The sequence below is a fragment of the Anoplolepis gracilipes genome, chromosome 1, assembly GCF_047496725.1.
Source record: "Anoplolepis gracilipes chromosome 1, ASM4749672v1, whole genome shotgun sequence".
Lineage (NCBI taxonomy): Eukaryota > Metazoa > Arthropoda > Insecta > Hymenoptera > Formicidae > Anoplolepis > Anoplolepis gracilipes.
In genome coordinates, this window is record NC_132970.1 from 1,229,243 (window position 1) to 1,251,310 (window position 22,068).

The window sequence follows — 22,068 nt, forward strand, 5'->3', positions numbered from 1 at the left end:
TATATTAAATATATGTTAATACTAAAATTTACAAGTTTTTACCTACAAGGTTTCTTTATTCTTTATATATAAAAATTAACAAATACAGTATTTACAATAAATAAAAAAAATTTAAAAACCTTAACAAAAAACTTAAATATACACACATGGAATGTATCAAGTCCATGGCAAGAAATTTGAAAACAATAAGCATCCTATAATTGTGTATCCTATAAAATAGAATAGTACAAGTTTATCTTGCAATGTATATTGTTCTTGTGTTAAGAAAAATACTTTCCATTTCGAGTAAATGTTCTCTTCATTTTCATATCGTAAATCAATATGATCGATATACCTATGAGACATGATCAAAGCACAATACCAATACAACAAAGGACTTGCAGAAGCTAATAAACGTGTACTGACTTGAATATGTGTGAAAAATAAGCAAACCACAGTTAAAAATAATCCATGTACCACAAAAACGAACATACTTATTGGATATTTCTTTACTTTGGTATTATTTCCGTTTTTTCTTTTACTATTAAAAAGTCCTAACAAGTATAATTCATCCTTATATTCGCAAGCAAATTCTTTTATACATTGCAACATAATAAACAATATCGGGCAGGCTAAGATAAAATTTGGTATTTGTTTAAATTGATAATATCTTAAGAATCCAACATTCCAATATGTCTGTTGTACATATGAATATGCTAAAGGTATAGTGGCATTACACCATATTGAACCTGTCATGCCTGGTAATATTAGATTATTTTCTGTAGCATACTGTAAAATGTGAACTGGCAATAACGATTTATTATGTGTAGGAGTACAAAATTTAATATAATTGTATATTTGTAAAAGAAAAAGCGGAGACAGCGATATAATTATTGTGCTCAAGATAGTGAAACAATTTTTTAATGTGATTACTTTAAAAATACATAGCATTTTGCGTTTTCCTTTATGTTTCGCAATTTCTTTCGCCATAGAATTACACAAATTCTTAAGTCCGAAATATATAGGGAAGCCCATATTAACGATACCATTCGATCTCGTTAAAATCGATAATGCCAATGGAAAATAAATGGTAGATGTATATTTCATACCGCCGAGCATGATATAAAATGTTAAATATGCAAACATAGATTCCGAATATATGGCCGTGAAAAATATGCTGGCTGGATTTATACAGTAAAGTATCGCTGCTTTGTAAGCCGTTACGGTATTCTGAAATACGTACACCGTAAGATCGTAAAGTATGAGAGTTGATTTTACGAAACACGCGAAATTGATAAGCGTCGCGGCAACGATCATGGTACTTTGACTGTTTAATACGGGAAATATCTTCGTCAAAACAATAGCAACGATGCGAATCAAAGCTGGATACAATGGATAAAAGGCAATAGTATTCTCGTACGTATATCCGTGTTTCGCAATATGTAAAAAATATTCTCCGTCCCAACGTGTAAGGCCGTTGAATAAAAAATATATTATGTGATCCCACAGGGACCCCACTTTCTCTGCGGAATTCAAAGGTCTTTTAAACGCATCCGCACGATGATCGGGAATTAATGCATTGAAAATTGTTTGCAATATTAATATCGCGATTCTACTGACGATTGCGAACCAAAGAACTTTCTTTCTTGGCGAATACATTTTGCGCAATTTGTTGTCTATCTTAATTTCACAACAACGTAAATGAAATATTTATATCTACTCAATTGTAATAACAATAAATTATTAAATAGACTTTTAATCATCTCGCTCGTTTATTTTTATATTCATCGATGATTCATATCCTATATTCCTTTCCTGTATTCTTATCATGCAGAGAGAGGAAGTGGTCGAATCGAGCCGCTCGATATCCTTCGAGTACAAAGTTGCTGCAGATCTATTAGTGAGTGGACAGTGCACTGAAACAGATAATTTTTATATAACTTCATATATATTATATAGAAGACAACATGTATTTTATATTTAATTTATTCCTTATCACAATTAATTTTTCATTAATTGTTGCGCAGAACATCACAATAAAACCGCCAGATCCGAACTTGCGTACGTTTTTGTATACATTTTTCATTATAAATCGTAGAAATCTAATAGTTTTATATCTTATTTTTATTGTATTTATATTATTTGTATTAAACTGACAAGATATTAAAATATGTTTCTATACCTGCCAGATTTAAAAAAGCCGGATAAAAAATTAGTTGATAAAACATTCGACGAAGATTTAACAGATTGGTTATTTACTGGATGTTGGGGAAAAAATAATCATGAACCGAATAAATGCTCCCAGTATCGCAGTGGAATCGAATATCCCAGTTATGATGGATGGAACAATAATATTGGTAAACCCGAACTAGGTGCAGTTGACACTCCACTGCTAAGAAGACTGCCAGCCACTTATGAAGATGGAGTATACAAGCCTTCAGGTTCTAACAGACCAGAACCATTAGAGATAAGTGAGAAACTGTTGAGCGGAAAAATTGGATCAAAATCACGAACGGGGAGAAACGCTTTACTTGTATTTTTCGGTACGCGAAAATGATAACATATCACACACTACTGCTTTTAAAATTAAATCAAGTTGCATATTTGCAAATTTATGGAAATTGTATAGATATTTCTATATAAAGTGACTTGTAAACAAATTTTTTAAATAAATATTTAAGTCAAGTATGAATATATATAGAATAAATACACATATATTTAAATATATTTGTGGTAAAAATCATAAGAGATATTTATGATACTCGGCAATATAATTTGAAAAAAAAAAAATGTATCTTTAGGTCAGCAAGTGGTAGAGGAAATTTTAGATGCTCAGAGATCGGCGTGCCCACCCGAATATATCAACATAAAGATTCCGGAAAATCATCGATACAGAACTAAACCAGGACACACAGAAATGCCGGTTTTACGCACGCGGTACGATCATCGAACCGGTCATTCGCCAAACAATCCTCGTCAACAGGTAACGTTTGTTTGCTAATGTTTAATCTAATAAAGTACTGTGCTCGTTCTATCGAACGATAGTTCTATTTCATTACGTTCTATATCATTCAATATCAAGTATCAATACGTTGCAGCTAAACGAGATTACGCCATTCTTAGACGGTGGATTGATTTACGGTACGTCTAAAGCATGGTCCGACGTTTTAAGAACAAATAGCAGTGGAATAGTGCAGCCGGATGGGCAACTCGCATCATCATACTTTGGTTTATATCCCGACTACAATACCGTCCGATTACCGATGGCCAATCCACCGCCGCCTCTTCATCATCATCAATACGTTTCACGACACTATACCGAGAGTGTCACCAGATATTTCAGTGAGTAGTAAAACTTTATTCATACAAATATTATAATATAATATTAAAATAAACGAGTATCAGAATTTTGTGCCGCAGACGCGTTTAGCGGCGTCGGCTATATGATGATCCTTTGGGGTGCACTCGTATTCAATCTTCTCCGAATAAGGCATCGGAACGTCTACACCGGCGCATCGCACTGCTGGTGCGTCGAGCTGAAAAAACACCGGATTTTCCATTACCGTCGCGACGATCTCGGATCCTACTCCGCATCTCGGCCAGCCCAGTTCGACAGTCATCAATCGGTGTGTCTTGCCGATCGATTTGAACACGACATCCCAGTCCAAAGGTCTGAGCGAGCGCAGATTGACAACCTCCGCCTCGATCCCTTGTCCGGCCAATATCTCGGCCGCTTGAAGCGTATACACGTACGCTTGGCCGTGCGTCACCAGAGTGATATGTTTACCAGGTTTCTCCACCTTAGCCTTGCCAATGGGTATCAGATAGTCCTTATCCATAGCTTGATCAGAGACGGGAAACTCGAGGTTGTAAAGTAATTCGCTCTCCAGCATGACGACAGGATCGGGATCGCGCACGGCTGCCTTGAGGCAGCCTCTGTAGTCCTCGCAGGTTGACGGTGACACTACCTTCAAGCCGGGTGTGCTCATGTACCATGCGGCAAAGCATTGAGAATGCTGTGCAGCCAAACCCTTGGCGTTACCGTTCGGACCGCGAAACAGAAGGGGGACGGGATATCTTCCGGCAGACATGTAGAGATTCTTGGCGGCGCCGTTGATGATACGGTCAATAGCTTGCATGGCGAAATTGAAGGTCATGAACTCGCATATCGGTTTCAAACCTAGGAGCGCCGCGCCGACCGCTATACCACAGAATCCGGCCTCTGTGATCGGTGTATCGATCATCCGCTTGTCGCCGTACTTCTTCCAGAGACCGCGCGTGATCTTGTAAGCGCCGTCGAACTCGGCCACTTCCTCTCCGAGGATAAATACCTTCTCATCTCGAGCCAACTCCTCGTCGAGGGCCATATTTAGCGCGTCTCGTACAGTCATCTTTGTGACGGATCTGCGGGACGTTTTACTAACACAAAGATGCTGCGTTGCTCGCAGCATCAATTTCTCTCTCAACGGACAAAGAAAATACATTTTGGACAGGAGAATAAATATTTCTATTCGATATAATATTTAGCTATTGACACGCAACTTGATACGAATGTTTTAGAATTGGGAAATCCGCGAGGGAATGAAAATCCGTTCCTGCTGACTTTTGGTATAATATGGTTCAGATGGCACAATTTTGTAGCGTCTCATATTAAACGTCACAATCCAAATTGGTCGAGTGATAAGATTTACAACGAGGCTCGTAAATGGGTGATAGCGACTCAGCAACACATTGTCATCAATGAATGGTTGCCTTCATGGTTGGGGAACAAACTTCCTACATATAAGGGTAAATAAAAATAGTCAATAATGTGACAGCATTGATAAACGCTTTACGTATATGTTGTTGTTAATGTAACTGTTTGTTTACTTGCAATTTGTATAATCCTAGTTGATAATTTATTCGTTATTTAAAGGTTACAACTCCAATATCGATCCGCAGATAGAGCAATTTTTCCAATCGGCCGCTTTTCGCTTTGGACACACTTTAGTTCCACCAGGTAAATAACGCGTCCGATTTTGTATTAATATTAAATAGATATATACCATTTCCCTAATGCATTTATATGGCAAGCGAAACCAGTTAAATAAACAATATCGATTTTTATAATCTATAATACAGCTTGTCTTTTATTTAATTATAAGGTGATACAAAAAAAGTTGAGTTTTACACGTATTGATTTAATGAAAGATTGTAGATGTGTATACATGTGTATGTGTGTGTGTGTGTGTGTAACGTTTGTCATAATAGAAACGTGCACTAGTAACATTAATAATAATCACAATGTCAGGTGTATACTTGCGCAATTATGGCAGAAATAATTGTTCCTTGGAACCATTTCCAATTCGAACGTGCAATAATTATTGGATGTCACAAGTAGGTTTGATAATTATATATATATATATCTTTAAAGTTTCGACAAAGCGCGCACGTAATAACGCACATAAACAATTGTTTAGAATTCACTCTATGCAAATTTAACGAGAATAGAAAGTGTCATCGATGTGGAAAAATTACTAATGGGAATGGCTATTCAGTTATGCGAAGAGGAGGATCACAAAATCGTTGAAGATTTGCGAGGCAGTTTATTTGGGCCACTGGAATTCTCAAGAAGAGACTTAATGGCACTCAATATTCAAAGAGGACGTGATCACGGAGTACCCGATTACAATAGCGCCCGTCGTGCGTACGGTTTACCAGAGATTAAAAATGTATCGCATTTTAGTCGCGTGAATCAAACAGTACGTCATATAAAAATCTTTAATTCTTATATTTAATTATACAGTGTTGCGAAATATATTTTATTAAGTATTTTATTTATTGTTATTTAAGATTCGAGATGAATTTCTTAGATTGTATAATGACTCCTTCGATGATGTGGATATCTGGGTAGGTGGGATATTAGAAACTGGCGATGGACCCGGGGAGCTGTTTCAAAATATCATCAGTGATCAATTTAAACGAATACGCGACAGTGATAGGTTTTGGTACAAAAATTTTAATAATAAGTACGTAATTATACCGCCATAGCATATTTCATTATATCTTTTGTACAACTGATTAAGTTTTTAATATGATTCTATTTCCAGACTTTTTACTTATGAGGAAATTCGAAGATTAGAACAATTATCATTTTATGATGTATTAATGTGTATCACTAAGATGGAGTGGAATGATATTCCAAGGAATCCCTTTAGAGTTCCAATAACAGGTAAAGTAGAAATTACACGCGGAAATTTGTTTAACCATAGCTAAAGATACTACTAAATTGTAAATATATTTTGTATCCTCTTTTTAGTGGATGATATACATTCCAGTTGTATTAATAATAAAATTGTTAAAGAGGGCAACTGTACAACTGGTCCTTGTTTTCACGCTGATCAGATAAATGAATATACAATCGAAAAATGCACAGAACCTGGAACTTATGATTTTTTCTCCAATAGCAGCGTATCCTTCATTCTTACGTTTTTAGGTGTATCAACATTTTTTTGCGGTAAAAATTTTTTACTATTGTTTAAACATTATATGAAGATTTGAGCATTATGTTATCTAATGTGTTTTGATGCAGGTATCATTACATTAATAATCTTTAAGATACAACTTAAGGATAAGAGATCAATAAAAAAAACTGTTAAGAAAGTAGATAGTGACAATATAGACGTTATATATATTGGTAAGAATTTTTAGGAATATGTATCTATATTATATGTAGTATAACAAAAATGTATTCCTTTATGAATAGCTAGTGAATGGCAAGAACCAAAAACTGCACTTAGATGTGTAATATTAATGCTAAACATCAGAAAAAAGCAATTGGAAGTGAAAAATCAATTGGGACATTTGATACGCGCGATCGATTTTCCCATTAATAGCAATGTCATGGTATATATATTTTTCTAACACATGCCAATTTATTTACTGCAGAACAGCACATAAAGTAATTGATAAGTATGTATATGGTAAAATGTACCAAATCTTTTTTTCTCGTAGGTTTATTGCGCGTCTGATAATCATTATGTATTAATCCGTGTACATCATAATTATGATTTAGTATTGAAGTTTGAGTCCGATTTTTTGAGAAGCACATTTATAAAAGCATTCGATAGATTTATATCAGATATTACAAAGTCGGGAAATGTTTGTTCAATGCAAATGATGACTAATATCACACATGCAACGTTACTCAAGCAAGCAATAACTAAAAAGCATCGTCAGAAGAAATTGGAAATGTTTTTCCGCGTCGTATTCGCACAGGTATCTTTCTTTCTTGTGAAATATTTGAATAATATTGAATAAGAATTTAAATATAAGTATATTCACAACTGCGGGTCTTTAGGCATTCCATATTGCACATACAGAAGAAGAAATCCTACAGATAGATGCGACAGTTGCAAGAGAAGTAATTTACACCGAGCTAACCATCATAGAATTCGCGGAAGCTCTGAGTATGAAGTCGGACGCTGAATTCGTAAAGAAGGTAATATTTACATTTAATCTGACAGGTAAAATGCAAATATGCGAATATAGAAATATATTTGTTGAAAGATTATAACAACCCCACACATTTGCAGATATTCAATCTAGTGGATAAAGATAAAAACGGTTCTATATCATTTCGAGAGTTTGTTGATATGTTGGTGATATTTCTAAAGGGTTCTGCAGAAGAGAAAATGAAATTGATGTTTGATATGTATGATATCAATGGTACAGGAAAACTTAAAAGAGAAGAGTTCTCAGCTATGTTAAGGTACATTTTAAAATTATTTATTTAATTTCATTGACACACACTATCCTGTGCCCTTTTTACACATGTACATTAAATACTTGCAGATCATTCATGGAGACTAGTAGTGCTGATATAACGGACGATGAATTGGAAGCTTTGGTACAATCCATGATGTATCATGCCGATTTGGCGAATAAGGAAACTATAAATTTACGGGATTTTCAGCAGATACTCAGCGACTTCAATGATAAATTTAATTATGCAGAATTGGAGTTCAATGTGCCTGCAGATGGAAAGAACAGTAGAAAACTTCATGCAGGTGTGAAAATTGTTAGGTCAACATTCATCGGCGAAGTACAAAAGACAGTAGAGAGTCTATATGCTGATCCAAGCGAATTGCAATGTAGAATCCAAGGCAAAATCGAAAGTAAACAAAATGAGAAAGAGGAAAAAAATAATAGCGAAATTATCGACAAGAACGAGAAAATCGTCGAAGAGCTGAAGAAATACTCGGACAATTACTGGTATCCTATAATGAAATACCTCGCTAATAAACGATTGCAAATATTCTGGGCATGTTTATACACCCTGTTTCTGCTTGGCATTTTTGCAGAGCGAGTATATTGTACGTTCTTTTTACTGTAAATATCTAACTTTAATTTTTGCACCTTGTAAATTGTCAATAATACTCTTTTATATAGATTACTCTATACAACGAGAACATTCTGGTTTGAGACGAATATTAGGCTATGGTCTTACTATAACGAGAGGTGCGGCATCGGCTATGATGTTTGCTTATTCCACATTATTAATCGTGATGTGTCAAAACACTATCACTGTTCTAAGAACCACGATTTTGCAATTTTATATTCCTTTCGATTCAGCGATAGAGATGCACAAATATGTCGCCTGTTGGGCATTGGTCTTTACTGGTGAGAGTATAAAATTTCTTATTGTTAATTTAAGCAATGTATAAAATTTATTAACAACATAATTAAGATAACTCACTTCAGAAAGAGAGAGAAGAATTTTTTAACAAAATGTACTTATATTTACTGACATCCTAATATTTTTAGTGTTACATATAATTGGACACGGCTTTAATTTTTATCATATCTCTACGCAAACTGCTGACGATCTGACATGCTTGTTTCGTAACTATTTCCACGCGTAAGTCTACATTTCCCTTCTAGATATGTCAATCACTTAATTTTTAGATAATTAAAAGCATTATTCACATTTACATATATGCATCATTATATTACATATAATTATATTGGCATTTAGTACGCATGAGCTGCCAAAGTTCCATTATTGGTGTTGGGGTACAATAACCGGTGTAACGGGAATATTTTTAACCATTATAACTGGATTAATATTTGTGTGTTCTTTGCCGATGGTACGCAAGTCATTCTACAATTGGTTCTCTCTAATACATTCCTTGTATCCAGTTTTTTACATACTGATGATTTTACATGGCAGTGGAAGATTAGTACAAGTAATTATTATTGTTATACAGAGTGTCTGATAAATATCGGACTAACGCTCATGAGTAAGTAAAGCAAAATAGTAAAGGATTTTTCTGCTCAGTTATTGTGCTCCACTTATGAGCGTTATTTAGAGTCCGATATTTATCACATACTTTATATCATTCTTAATTATTTTTATATAAGCTATTTTTTTTAATCGAACTGGCTGCATTAGTTCAACTAAAAAGAACAAATCTATGCATAAAAAAATACGTCACCTAAAATCATATTATATAATTAAAAATTATTTGTTTATAAATTTATTACAACAGGAACCATATTTCCATTATTTCTTCTTGGGACCAGCCATTCTATTTATTCTTGATAAAGTCGTAACTGTGACCAGAGTAACGATAGAAATACCAATACTTAAAGCAGAAATTCTGCCATCAGGTATTCCTTTTTGATAAATGTTATCGCGATATTAGCGTTTTTATTTTTATCCTTTATATATATTATTCATATATATGTTGTAGATGTAACATGTATAACATTTCCAAAACCTTTAAATTTTCAATATAAATCTGGTCAGTGGATTAAAATAGCATGTCCAGCATTGCAGACAAATGAGTATCATCCTTTTACTTTATCGTCTGCACCACATGAAACGAGTTTAAGTATACATATACGAGCAGTTGGACCATGGACCACAAATATTAGAGAGAAACTAGAATTGTGTACAATGTCTAATGACAGTTTGCCAGTGGTAATTATCTTCATATCACTATATTTATCAGATATTCTATATTTATATATATTCAAAAAATTTCTACTAATATGAAATAAATTTTTCACATATTGCTATCTCTATTTATTTATAGATTCACATGGATGGCCCATATGGGGAAGGTCATCAAGACTGGGATAAATATGAAGTGGCAATCATGGTTGGCGGTGGTATAGGTGTTACACCTTTTTCATCAATACTTAAAGACATTGTTTTCAAGTCAAACTGTAATTTAAATTTTGGTTGCAAAAAGGTAATAACATTAACAACTCTGTTAAAAATTAAATGATAATAAAAAAAGAAAAACATATATATAAAAATATTTAAATTTGCAGGTATATTTCGTTTGGGTAACAAGAACGCAAAAACAATTTGAATGGATGGTCGATATATTGAGGGAGCTTGAAAAAGCAGATGTCAATAACACAGTATCAATTCATATTTTTGTTACTCAATTTTATCAAAAATTTGATCTACGTACGATACTTTTAGTAAGATATATAAATTCAAATGTTATCATATTAATTTAAAAAAATTTGGCTCTAAAAAATCTCCAACTAAATATGATTTTCAGTATATTTGCGAACGTCATTTTCAAAAGATTTCAAACAAATCTTTATTTACTGGACTGAAAGCAGTAACACATTTCGGACGTCCGAAATTCTCTCAATTTTTCTTGTCTATACAAAAATTACATCCTACTGTAAGTATATACTGATTATCAATGTGGATAATGTTAATCATTTAATATTGGTCGCATAATTTTTTAATCAGCATTATATTATATTTTAAATTCTTTACATTATGCATTTAAAGAAATTTTATTTCAGACAAACAAGATTGGTGTTTTCAGTTGTGGTACACCAGCTATGACACAAGCAGTAGATGCGGCTTGTAAAGCAATTAATCTAAGAGAAATCAACGATACATTATTCCAACACCATTATAAAAGTTTTTAAAAGTTTCTTTCTGAATATTCAGTATAAATTTTATTTTCAATGAATTGTTTCATAATAATCATAATTTTAATAAATCTTCATTTTTTTTACTCTGACCTGTATATGTCTTCAACAAATTATGATCTTGTATGTAATTTTTGTATACTCAATATTTTATTATGTACTTGCATTAATGTTAAAATTATAGGAGATAATAAATAATTCTCTGTGATTATTTTCCTCAATTAACAGAAATTAATACTATTGTTGTATCATAGTAAATATTAATAGATTTAATTATATATTATTGATATTACATCACAAATTATTTTGCACAAGATATCTATTTTTAATCTACAAATTTCATAAGAAAAAGATTAAATAAAGTACTAGATATATATACTTACAAATATATATATGGACAGGAATACTTTACAGTTTCTTCATAGATGTGATCCTAACATTGTCAACCCAATGCATTGTCAATCTAATGCCGGTCCAAAGTTCCCGCCGTTCTGTCATACTAAAATCAATCAAAAAAATATATGTTGTAAAACCTTTATCTTTACACAAAGAGACATCGAATAAGTGTATTTTTAAATCTAAGTAAAGTACCTTAAACTAAACGTTTACCGATAACTCTATTCGATGAAAAATTTAGCTAAAATGATCCATCATGTTGAATATTTACGACTATGATGCACGCAAAGAGACATGAAATTGATGTCCATACATCAATAATAAACTATATAGTCGCGAAACTTGTCAGTGAATAACATGCTATGTCTACAAAATATCGAGGCTAAATTCGATTGGTTATCGGACACGGTGGATTTTCAAACGCAATTCTGATTGGCTGTTATTGCAAGAAACTATGGAACTTTACAAGTTCTCTATAGATTTGTTCGCACTTTCTGCATCCAGACTTTTCGCTTTTTCCTGTTACGTTTAAATATTTATTTTTACAGACGGAAGAAAAAAAATATATTTTTTTTAGAGATTGCAAGCAACGCGAACAAACCTATAGAAAATTTGTAGTTTCGAAAAAAAAAAACAGACGCTGTCTGTACGTCAAAAATGTCCCTAAAAGTTTTTTTCCACTGAAAAGAGATATCTGTCAATTGGCCATTCTGTCGCGTACATACAACACGTGTTCATCGCGTTCATCGTTCGTGATCGTTCTGGTTTCATCCCTTCGATGCTCTTTGCTACACAACGCAAGTGTTCGCATGCTTCGATTAGTTACATTCGGTCAAATTTAACCCTTATCGATTAAATTTTACTACAGTGAAACATATTTATAATTTGTCAAGATGCAAGTGCCACCAATTTTTATGGAATTGCCGTTAGATGACCAGGTAAATACACAAAATTAAATAACGCATGTCGTTACTTTCCTTGGATATTTTTCGTCAATATGTATTGTAAAAGTAGAATTAGAGGAAATAATACAGTACTTGTAACGTCCTTACCGTTATTTCTTCTCAATTAATTTTTATACGAAAATGATTCCGATAATAAAAGTATAGGCGTTGATTATAAAATGATCTGTACACAATCTTGAAGTTCTAGGCATATATTATTATATGGAAGAGAAGATTAATAATCATGCAAGCATTATTGTCTTTACACCTACTTGTTGGAGTTTGGCAAGCGAAATGAAATGACCAGTGTGATGAGAAATTTATTCCAAGTTTGAAATGTTGAACGGCACATCTTTGAATTTGCTGCACCACACGCACACTTCTTTTTGGCTTAAAACCTTCTGGCCATAAACATTCAATCACCTAAGATTATTTTTAACACTGTGATTAACGCCTTCTGCTTGAAAAATTCTGATAACTGTACACACTTCGAACTTGGAATGAATTTCAATCACAATGGCTAATGGTCATTTCATTCGCTTGTCAAATTCCAATCAGTGGATGGAAGAACATTTGCATGGCTACTATTCTTCTCCTCTATGTAACAACATATACCTGTGGCTTCAATATTATACATGCAAATCATTTTATACAACCTATACCTTTAGCAGACTATCTAATAAAGTAATTTTTTCAAATTCTATATAAAAGATGGCTTTTATATACAAAGCTTGTTAAAAATTAATAAACTATAACATTTAAGTTATTTCAAAACATGATTATATATATATATATATATATATATATATATATTAGTTTATCAATTTTTAGCAACATTTTGCAATTAAATAATTTAAAAAGTCAGCGATTGCAATAGTTTCTATTCAATATATAAAAAAAACATTAATATGTGCATACTAATTGTTAAATATTATTGCCAGGCACAAGAACTAAGGGTATATTTTAAAAGCCTTGGTGCAGAAATTAGTGAAGAGAAATCCCCCAAAGGTATAGAGGACGATTTGCACAAGATTATTGGAGTATGTGAAGCATGTTTCAAAGAAGGAAATGAAAATGAGATAGAAACTGTATTAAATGATATTGTTTCTATCATGATTTTGGTAAATTTGGCATACTTGCTTTAGCCTTTATTATTATATAAAATGAACATTTGTACAATTAATTTTTATTTGTATTGATATTATTTCAGATACCTACAGAACGTGCTGAAAATTTAATTTTAGCATTCTGTGAGAAACTTGTAAAAGCACCTGGATACAAACTTGGATTGGTTTGCTTAAAAGCGTAATATATCTTTTACATTACAATTACTTTATTTTAATATAACAAGTGATTTAAATATTAATAAATGGTATATGTTTATAGGCTATGGCTGTTATTTCAATCTCTTGCTGATGATTCTCCAATGAGATACCATGTTTATTATCATTTGGTGCAAATAGCCCGAAATGTCGACCAAGTAAAAGCTGTGTACAGTGGAATAGATCAATTGAAGCAACAGTTTGCCTCTTTTCCACCATCGAATGAACAAATGCAAAAATTACTTCGTTTGTTACATGAAGTTCTTTTAAGTTGCAAACAGGGGTAATTATCTCTATGTTTATTTTATTTTGTTTGATATAATAGATATATTTGGTTAAAAGATATTTTAATATTCTTAAAAAAATAAATCTTTAAATAAAAGGATATTTAGATATATATAAAATATCTGTATTTATATTCCTTTAGAGAGCAAGCAGCAGCTGTCATGGTGGAACTGTTGGGAACTTATACAGCAGAAAATGCTTCCGCGGCAAGAGAAGATGCACAGCGTTGTATATTAGCTGCATTAGCGGATCCTAATACATTTTTACTGGATCCATTATTGGCTTTAAAACCTGTAAGATTTTTAGAAGGCGAATTGATACACGATTTACTTCTTGTGTTTGTACAAGATAAATTGCCAGCATATCTACATTTCTATCAACATCACAGAGAATTTGTTGAGCATCAACTTGGTTTGTATTGATTTATAATATCATTAAAAATATTTACTTAATTTTGACAAAAATTCGTTACGATATCTTTTCTTTTATAGGATTGAACCATGAGCAAAACATGAAAAAGATGAGGCTGTTGACTTTTATGCAACTGGCAGAGACAAATCCAGAAATGTCTTTTGATACAATACAAGAAGAATTGCAAATTAATGAATCTGAAGTAGAAAGCTTCATAATTGATGGTAAACTATTTCGGTTACTTAACTAGCATACATTTATAAAAAACTTTTTTTTTTTTTTTTTTTTTTTTTTATTATAAATGATAATTGTGTCCTGTTTACATACTAGTTTCCACTATTAATTCATTCAAGTGGTAATTGACTTTAAACAGGGCATATTAAATGAATGTGTACTGGCTTAGTAGAAGTATATTTTTACTGAGTTACTGAGACATTGAACAATTTATTACATTTAATGTAAAAGGAATACAGTATAATCACATTTAACTTTTCCTCACATAATATAAATGATATTATTGCAACAATTACTGCTTGTTTCAGTTTTAAAAACCAAACTTGTAAGAGCACGCATGGATCAGGCTGGCCGTAAAGTATTAATTTCTAGCACGATGCACAGAACATTTGGTCGTCCACAATGGATGCAATTGCGAGATCTACTTGTATCATGGAAAGCTAATCTTTCGGCCGTGCAGGATGGCATGAAGACTGTAGCTGCTGCACAAATCGAACTTGCAGCAAAAAATAAAGCTACTCTTGCTCATTGACAGTACCGAAAAATTCCACAGGTTGGTGGTACTCAAAATTATATATAATTCTATATAATTATATATATAATTGTAATCATATATATAAATACATAAATTATAATTGGAAGTTAACAATTTTTTTTCAAATATATATCAAAAATTTATACAATTGTCTCATCAAGTTTAGTTACCAAATGATGTAAGTAAATAAAGAATAAGAGATAATTTATGCTGCAGTATTACATTCATATCTGAAAAGTTATATAGCATATCTGCTACATATATAATGGAAATTTTTAAATAAAATTTTAAATATACACTTATATTTAATATACAAAAGAAAAATCTAGACCTGTAAATTATTTCATACTGTATTTTTTTTATGTCAAATTATCTCTGTAAGATAATGTAAACTTATGAGAATTAAATTTTCACAATATGCAAAATATATTAAAAATTAGTCAATTTTGATGTTTTTAGAATGTTCTTCATGCCTATTTATTATTTTTCAATCAATAATAATTTATACAATAATCAATCAGAATAACAACATGATCATAATTTATTCATAAGATAAACAATGTGCTTATCTGCATATATATTTGTATACATTGTTTTTTACCTTACTAATAAATTATAGTCATATTGTTCCATTAATTATTGTTTAAATTGCTATTGATTAAAAAATTACAAAGAAATTACATTATCATTTATATTAAATTTAAAATAGTTTTATTAACTATTAAAGATACACACATACACAATCTCAATCAAATTAGGAAAATTTCACAAAAAAAAAATTATATATATATATACACATAAAAGTTAATGTTACACTAATATTGCAATTTTTTTCTGGATGTACAGGAAAAATATATCAAAATATATATGTATATTATTATTTAAATTTTTTTTATATTTTTGAAAATGTCTCTCATAAAAAATAAATCGAAATTGATATCTTCTTGACTAAATAAATGTGTATTAAATATGTATGTAATGTTCATATAATAACAGATACACAAAATACCTTGCCTTACGTTTGCTAAAAGCAGGATATTGCTTTACCTCACATTAAATATATAAAAAAAAGATATTCTTTTATACACAGCACACTTTTAAATTTAATATTTAATCGTTTAATAAAAAAATATACACATTAAATTAATCGTGAACAAAAAATTTAAAGTTATTTTATAATAAAATAAGTAATTGTCATCAGAAATTAATGTCATTTTTAACAATGATTTGCTTTAAATCTTAATTTCTATATGTAAGAAATTACATATGGAGAATATAAATTCTTTCTCCTCTTATATATAGTTATAATTATGCACTTGCACTGTCTTCTCATATACATTATATTAACTATACAATTCTCTTTATAAAGTATTTGTATTTATATGCATAATTGACACCATTTCTGTATTTAGTGTTTCAATTTTCAACACAATAAGAAAAAATATATTGTAAAATGCTCATAACAATATAAACATACAAATATTAGCAATACAATATATAGTGCAATAATTCTGTACTATGAATTACTACACTATATAAGTTAAATATAGCCTTTAAGTTATAACTTGAAGTAATGATAATAATAAAATTCAGTCTGCTATATCTATATATATATATATATATATATATATAGTATATAAACACACTACAAGTAAATTTATATATTGGAGTAAATAATAAAATTCTAAATTGTACTTTTACAATTAGATATCTTTAGACTTTGCAAATGTGCTTATAGGCGCTTTTAGATTTTTGAATGCACGTTTTTTTTTTTATCTATTAAACACAAATCATTTTCACAAAATCTGCAAATAGAGCTTTCAGTTTAGATAAAAAGCATTTTTTGTAATAGAGAGATTGCATGATCATAGTATAGGTCCAAAACTTAAAGTTAAGGCGTAATCTTGAATTTTTACAAAATACAAATAGTGTTCTGTACTTCTGCAGAACTGATCACATTTATTCCAAGTGTGTATACATAAACTACCTCTTGTAATCTTTGTATGAAAGACAAATGATGGATGATAGGGACTATGATATATTGTATCAAAAACACTAAAAAGTGCCGAGTGGATCTTTTTCATCATATATGACAAGTCAGATCTGAGTAGAAAACCTGGGACGTGGTAAGTCTCCAAACACAGTATCACCATGGACGCTTTTAGCTAAGGCTTTAATTGAAGCTCGAATATTGTGCGGATCTAACGGATCGTTTGGCAACTGCAATTTTATACATATATATGTATACATCATTTTTTAATACCATATATATATATATGTCAAATCTCTGAGGTAAATTTCAATCAAATGAACAATAAGAAATAAAATGATAAATACAGATATTCCTTATAATACTATTACAGAAATTAAAGATTTTATAGAACTTTACCTGATCATCATTTTGGTCCTGTACTGCGCGACGAGCAATAGATGGAAAAGCAGGTACAGTGACTGGTAATGATTTAGCTAAAGTGGAGTGACCATCTCGTTGACTTCTTGGCATATGAATCCCTTCATTTTGGCTTGAATCTGAACAAGTAACTATATTCATCTAAATCTGTATAAATTATTGCTACATCATATGTAATACATCATACCATCTGTATCAGATCCCTCTTCCGAAGACCACTGATGTAATTGATTAGTTCCATCTGTATCTTCTATTCCCTCAAAAGGAAACAATGCTTCTGTATCAAAACTGGCTGATTCCTTAGTATAAATATATAATGGCTTTTTCTTTTTTGTATTTTCATTCTGCAAAATTTATTATATAAATATATGAATAATTATAATAATAATAGAACTTTCGTAAATAATCAAGTAGTGCATATATAAGAAAATTTAAGATAGCAAAAGTGACTTACATTAGTAGAATTTTTAGAAGAATGTTTAGTGGTTATCTCATGTTTAACGTTCGAATCAGTAGAAATTTTCATATCATTAAATATTAAATTGGACTTGGGATCAACTGTATTAGCTGCAGAGGTAGTTAAAGTATTATTCTTAAAGTTGTCAGGAGTCACTGATGCAGTTTCTACATCATTGGTTACCCTATTTGTCTCTTCTCTTCTACACACTAATCTAATTATAAACAAATAAAACATATATAATTATTATTGCAACAATAGTAGTGTGTTGTAACTTGCAAAATAATTTACTATAAAACCATACTTTGATAACAGTCTATGTTCGTTGTGCGCTCTTTCACGAAATTGTTCCAACAGCCGATATTGCTCTGCAGAAAACGCACATATTTTATCTTCTATTGCTACTGTTTGACGTTGTACAGCTTCCTCCAACTGTTGTTGCAATCCACTTAGGGCCACTTGAACCGTGTTAGGTAATTGTGAAACTAGATAAGTGTAAAAGAAAATGCAAAATATATATAATTTACATCATATTTTAATAAATTATTTTGAAATATATAAGAAAATTGGATATTGTTATATACATATATTACACATCCGTTCACTTACCAGAAAATTTATTAGGTTGTTGTAAATAGTCATCAAGATCTTCCAAATTGTGATTAATTACTATCCTAAACACTGAGCTGTAATCTGGATTTGACTTTAATTTATTTATTTCTTCAGGAGATAACTGAAACAAGAAAGAAAGATGATTCTATTTAATTAAACTTTAAAATTGTACTTCAAAACTATTAACTACATATAAAAAAGAATAAATATTGAATTGATAAATTAAAAAGAAACTAAATATAAAGGTATTTGATTTTTTCTTCAATTGTTTATGTCTACTAATATATGTCACTGTGTCATTATAATCTCATGTACAATCATCTCTAATAAAATTGGTTACTCAATTTATCAAGTTGCATCATCTTAAAAAGTACTATATGTAGCACAATAAACACTTCTATATTATGTTAAATACTTACATTTAATAACATTTAAAATTAAGTTAATTAGAATTAAATAGTATAATAAAGTACTTGATCAATAAATATCTTTTGATATATAATCAAAATCTATCAAATAGATTGTTGTGTTGTTGATAGTAAATAAATAAATAGAACAGACTAGTGCATTAAATGAGATAAATTATTTATATAGTACATATTTGAAAAGAATTTTGGTTGACTTGTGGAGTATTATATTGCAAAAGAATATCTTTTGTGTTTTATGTCTGAAATTTACTTACAACGATATTGCTATTAATAAGGACTAAAGCAGCACCATGTTCCCTATGGACAGCATGGGTATAAATTGAGCAATTATAACAACGATGTATGATCCATGAGCCAATATTTCTTATTTCCACTAAACCAGGTTGTTCTTTAGTAATAGTCTCCAGTTCTGGTACACTAGCTAGATCCTGTATAAAAAATAAAATTAATATTTACAATAAATAATTTAACATTATATAACATAGCTAATTGTAATTGTTCTATTACAGTTATGATTAAGAAATATATTGACTATAATAATATATAATTGTTAAAAAATGAAGAAAAACATGAAAAGATTAAACCTCCTCGCACAATAAAAATACAAAGGAAAATCATCAATCTTCTGAAAGCTTTTTGATTATTAATACACTTATATACGAGTGTTATATAAGACATTTTGCATGCAACAATCATGAGAAATATACAAAAGATGTAACATGATAAATGTCGAATAAGATGATTCTAACGTGACGTGGAGTTATTATCGTTACGTGCTGCAAATAAGATCAAAATTACTGCAATTTCAACAAATTCAAACTCTTGATCTATTCAATGTGCCATTAATGTAAGAAAGAGATTTTTCTGTATCCGTAATTCATGGAAAAATTAACTCGTAAAACCGATCAACAACTTCGTCAACTTTGCCGTAAAAGATGAGTAGAAAAAAGAAACGAGCGACGTGAACTGGCACACATTCGCATATCTTAAACGTTTGTTTTTCTTTTTTTTTTTTTGTTCTTTAAAGAAACTACTTTTTTCTCAAGAATTTTCAATCGTATTCACCTCGCGAAAGAAGGCATCGGCGCGCTCCAGGTCGGTCATCTCGACGTTATCGATATTAAGCCGCTGCAGTTCGCTACTCCTGGATCTGATGGACACGTTCAGGCACTTGCAGGTGATGTGCATCTTTGGACTAGGCAAAGGGAATTAATCGGAGAGAAGAAACCGCTTCTTTTCTTCTTTCAGAATTCAGAAATGCCACCGTGACCCATACACTCACACTCCACACTACTCGATCAGAATCCCGGCAAACTATCCGTTTTTCCTCTCCCTTTCTGAATTTGTCTTCGGAGATTCTCGAATTAACTACTGATGTTAAACAGCTGATGTCTCGCTCGGACCGAAGCGTAGATGAATGTCGAGACGCTCTCTTTTAGCGCTCCCGTTCTACTCCGGTCTTTCACGATATATATTCGCCGGCTCGATTTTCCGAAAGAGACGCGGAATAAAAAAAGAAATGAGAGACCGACAAACGAGATGGTGAGCTACTACTGTCGTCGAGCGATCGTCCGTTTGAAAAAGCTGCCGTTTCACAAACGATCGATATAGAAAAGCCAAGGAGATTTTGCCTCGGTTTCTAGCGATCGTACGTGCTAGAAATATACAATGGATGACGAACTAGGTAGACCGTAGACCGCCGATTATTAATGAATATGTGTAATATGTCGCGGAAACGTTAAGAGTAGCCGGATCGCCAAAGTCTCTCGCATGCCTCCTCTTCCTTCGTGCCTGTGTTTACCGCCGCTCTGTTTACAATGTTTACTTTCACTCGTATGTTTACATGGAACTCAAGGAGTCGGCGCACGTAGGAATGTGTTGCGCGAGTGTCGTATGATCGCTCGTCGTCGACCGAGCCTGTGATATGTATGTATTAACGACACGGTCGAACGGCAAGGACAGAGAGAGACAGGGAAGGCGAGTGTTTATGAAAATTTTCGGCGACCAAGAGCAAGACTGACTAAAAATAAACGCGATTTATAGACGTACGCAGTGACGACGATCGTAAAGCCGAACAAAAACACACTCGCTAGTCAATTGATTGACTAATAAAGAGTGCGAGAGAGAGAGAGAGAGAGAGTGAAACGAGAGAACAAATAATATTTGTAAAATATAAACGAAATATATTTATGTATAAATAATTATTAAAATATTTATGTATAATAATTATTTGAATATTTCATAAATATAATGTAGATCATATTTATCATAAATATTCCAGCATATATATTTGAGAAATATATTTAGCAAATATTTATTAATAAATATTGACAAATATGTATTTGTTTTATTTATCATAAATATTATATAAAATGTTTAAACTATATTTTAATAAAATGTTGAATACATACAATATATTTTACGAAAAAATATTTAATATTTCTCAAATATTTCCTAGGAGATTTATAAATCATGAGAGTTTTATATATTCAATATCTAAGATTACAAAAATATTTTGATAATTTTTATAAAATATTCAAATAATTATAAATATTTTGAATACATTTTATAAATATATACTGCCTGAATATATAAATTTTCCGTAGTAGTAGTAGGATGAAGTGGCACTACTGTACTGACAGTGTATTTTGGCTTAAATGTGAAAAAAACAACTACTCAGAGATAAACCTATAAATACAATATATGTATGAATGTGTTAGATATAGCTATATCTTTTATATTTACACCCTTATCTGATCTTTTTCTTGTATTTAAAGAGTTTAAAATAAGGAGTATATATCTAGTAGCAATTTTAATTTAAATATAAGACGTATAAAAAAAGAGGAAAAAAGTGCGATATAAAAAAAAAAAAAATAAATAAACTTATTAATATTAAGAAACAATCGGTAAGATTACATTGACTTACTAGGTTATAATAACCTTGAAAAAAATGATATTGGAGGTTCATTAAATACGTGTTATCGCTCACGTTTCTAATGTATGTCGTGTGTTTATGAACAGAATATTTATCTTTATGAAAGAATTTTTGCGGTACATTATTTAATCATTAAATTTGCGCCATTTTTATTACTACCATTAAAACAGAAA

At 31.0% G+C, this 22,068-nt stretch overlaps 5 protein-coding genes across 6 annotated transcripts; 2 read left to right on the top strand and 3 right to left on the bottom strand.

Annotated features, from left to right (window-relative positions):
- Window positions 1-5: 5 nt before the first annotated feature.
- On the bottom strand, window positions 6-11,643 carry Pig-v (phosphatidylinositol glycan anchor biosynthesis class V). 2 transcript variants are annotated; one of them, XM_072910954.1, is made up of 3 exons: window positions 11,536-11,643; window positions 11,310-11,425; window positions 6-1,895 (listed from the first exon to the last, which is right to left on the bottom strand). In XM_072910954.1, exon 3 carries the CDS (start codon window positions 1,636-1,638, stop codon window positions 157-159), a length of 1,482 nt encoding a protein of 493 aa, XP_072767055.1. In that variant the 5' UTR covers window positions 1,639-1,895; window positions 11,310-11,425; window positions 11,536-11,643; the 3' UTR covers window positions 6-156. The 2 variants fall into 2 exon arrangements, with proteins under 2 accessions (XP_072767055.1, XP_072767046.1); XM_072910945.1 differs by having other exon boundaries at window positions 11,518-11,643.
- Window positions 1,890-11,043, top strand: LOC140676154 (dual oxidase 2-like). The gene is made up of 26 exons (XM_072910918.1): window positions 1,890-2,040; window positions 2,169-2,522; window positions 2,781-2,962; window positions 3,078-3,321; window positions 4,540-4,767; window positions 4,895-4,978; window positions 5,270-5,355; window positions 5,439-5,720; window positions 5,812-5,987; window positions 6,069-6,190; window positions 6,278-6,475; window positions 6,551-6,655; window positions 6,725-6,864; window positions 6,973-7,236; window positions 7,319-7,459; window positions 7,554-7,729; window positions 7,813-8,333; window positions 8,410-8,640; window positions 8,785-8,878; window positions 8,996-9,206; window positions 9,510-9,630; window positions 9,714-9,943; window positions 10,059-10,217; window positions 10,300-10,455; window positions 10,539-10,667; window positions 10,795-11,043. The coding sequence occupies exons 1-26, from the start codon at window positions 1,947-1,949 to the stop codon at window positions 10,921-10,923; spliced, it is 4,857 nt and encodes a 1,618-aa protein (XP_072767019.1). The 5' UTR covers window positions 1,890-1,946; the 3' UTR covers window positions 10,924-11,043.
- On the bottom strand, window positions 3,315-4,541 carry LOC140676176 (pyruvate dehydrogenase E1 component subunit beta, mitochondrial). Its single transcript, XM_072910967.1, has one exon. It carries the CDS (start codon window positions 4,461-4,463, stop codon window positions 3,381-3,383), a length of 1,083 nt encoding a protein of 360 aa, XP_072767068.1. The 5' UTR covers window positions 4,464-4,541; the 3' UTR covers window positions 3,315-3,380.
- A 387-nt stretch (window positions 11,644-12,030) lies between the features above and the next one.
- Eif3m (eukaryotic translation initiation factor 3 subunit M) lies at window positions 12,031-15,167 on the top strand. Its single transcript, XM_072902437.1, has 7 exons — window positions 12,031-12,260; window positions 13,208-13,387; window positions 13,477-13,571; window positions 13,653-13,871; window positions 14,016-14,284; window positions 14,365-14,508; window positions 14,827-15,167. Exons 1-7 carry the CDS (start codon window positions 12,216-12,218, stop codon window positions 15,048-15,050), a joined length of 1,176 nt encoding a protein of 391 aa, XP_072758538.1. The 5' UTR covers window positions 12,031-12,215; the 3' UTR covers window positions 15,051-15,167.
- An 819-nt stretch (window positions 15,168-15,986) lies between these two features.
- Window positions 15,987-21,066, bottom strand: Pras40 (Proline-rich Akt substrate 40 kDa). The gene is made up of 8 exons (XM_072902428.1): window positions 20,026-21,066; window positions 19,215-19,388; window positions 18,530-18,653; window positions 18,225-18,405; window positions 17,918-18,134; window positions 17,651-17,807; window positions 17,443-17,582; window positions 15,987-17,273 (listed from the first exon to the last, which is right to left on the bottom strand). The coding sequence occupies exons 1-8, from the start codon at window positions 20,146-20,148 to the stop codon at window positions 17,151-17,153; spliced, it is 1,239 nt and encodes a 412-aa protein (XP_072758529.1). The 5' UTR covers window positions 20,149-21,066; the 3' UTR covers window positions 15,987-17,150.
- Between the last annotated feature and the right edge of the window lie 1,002 nt (window positions 21,067-22,068).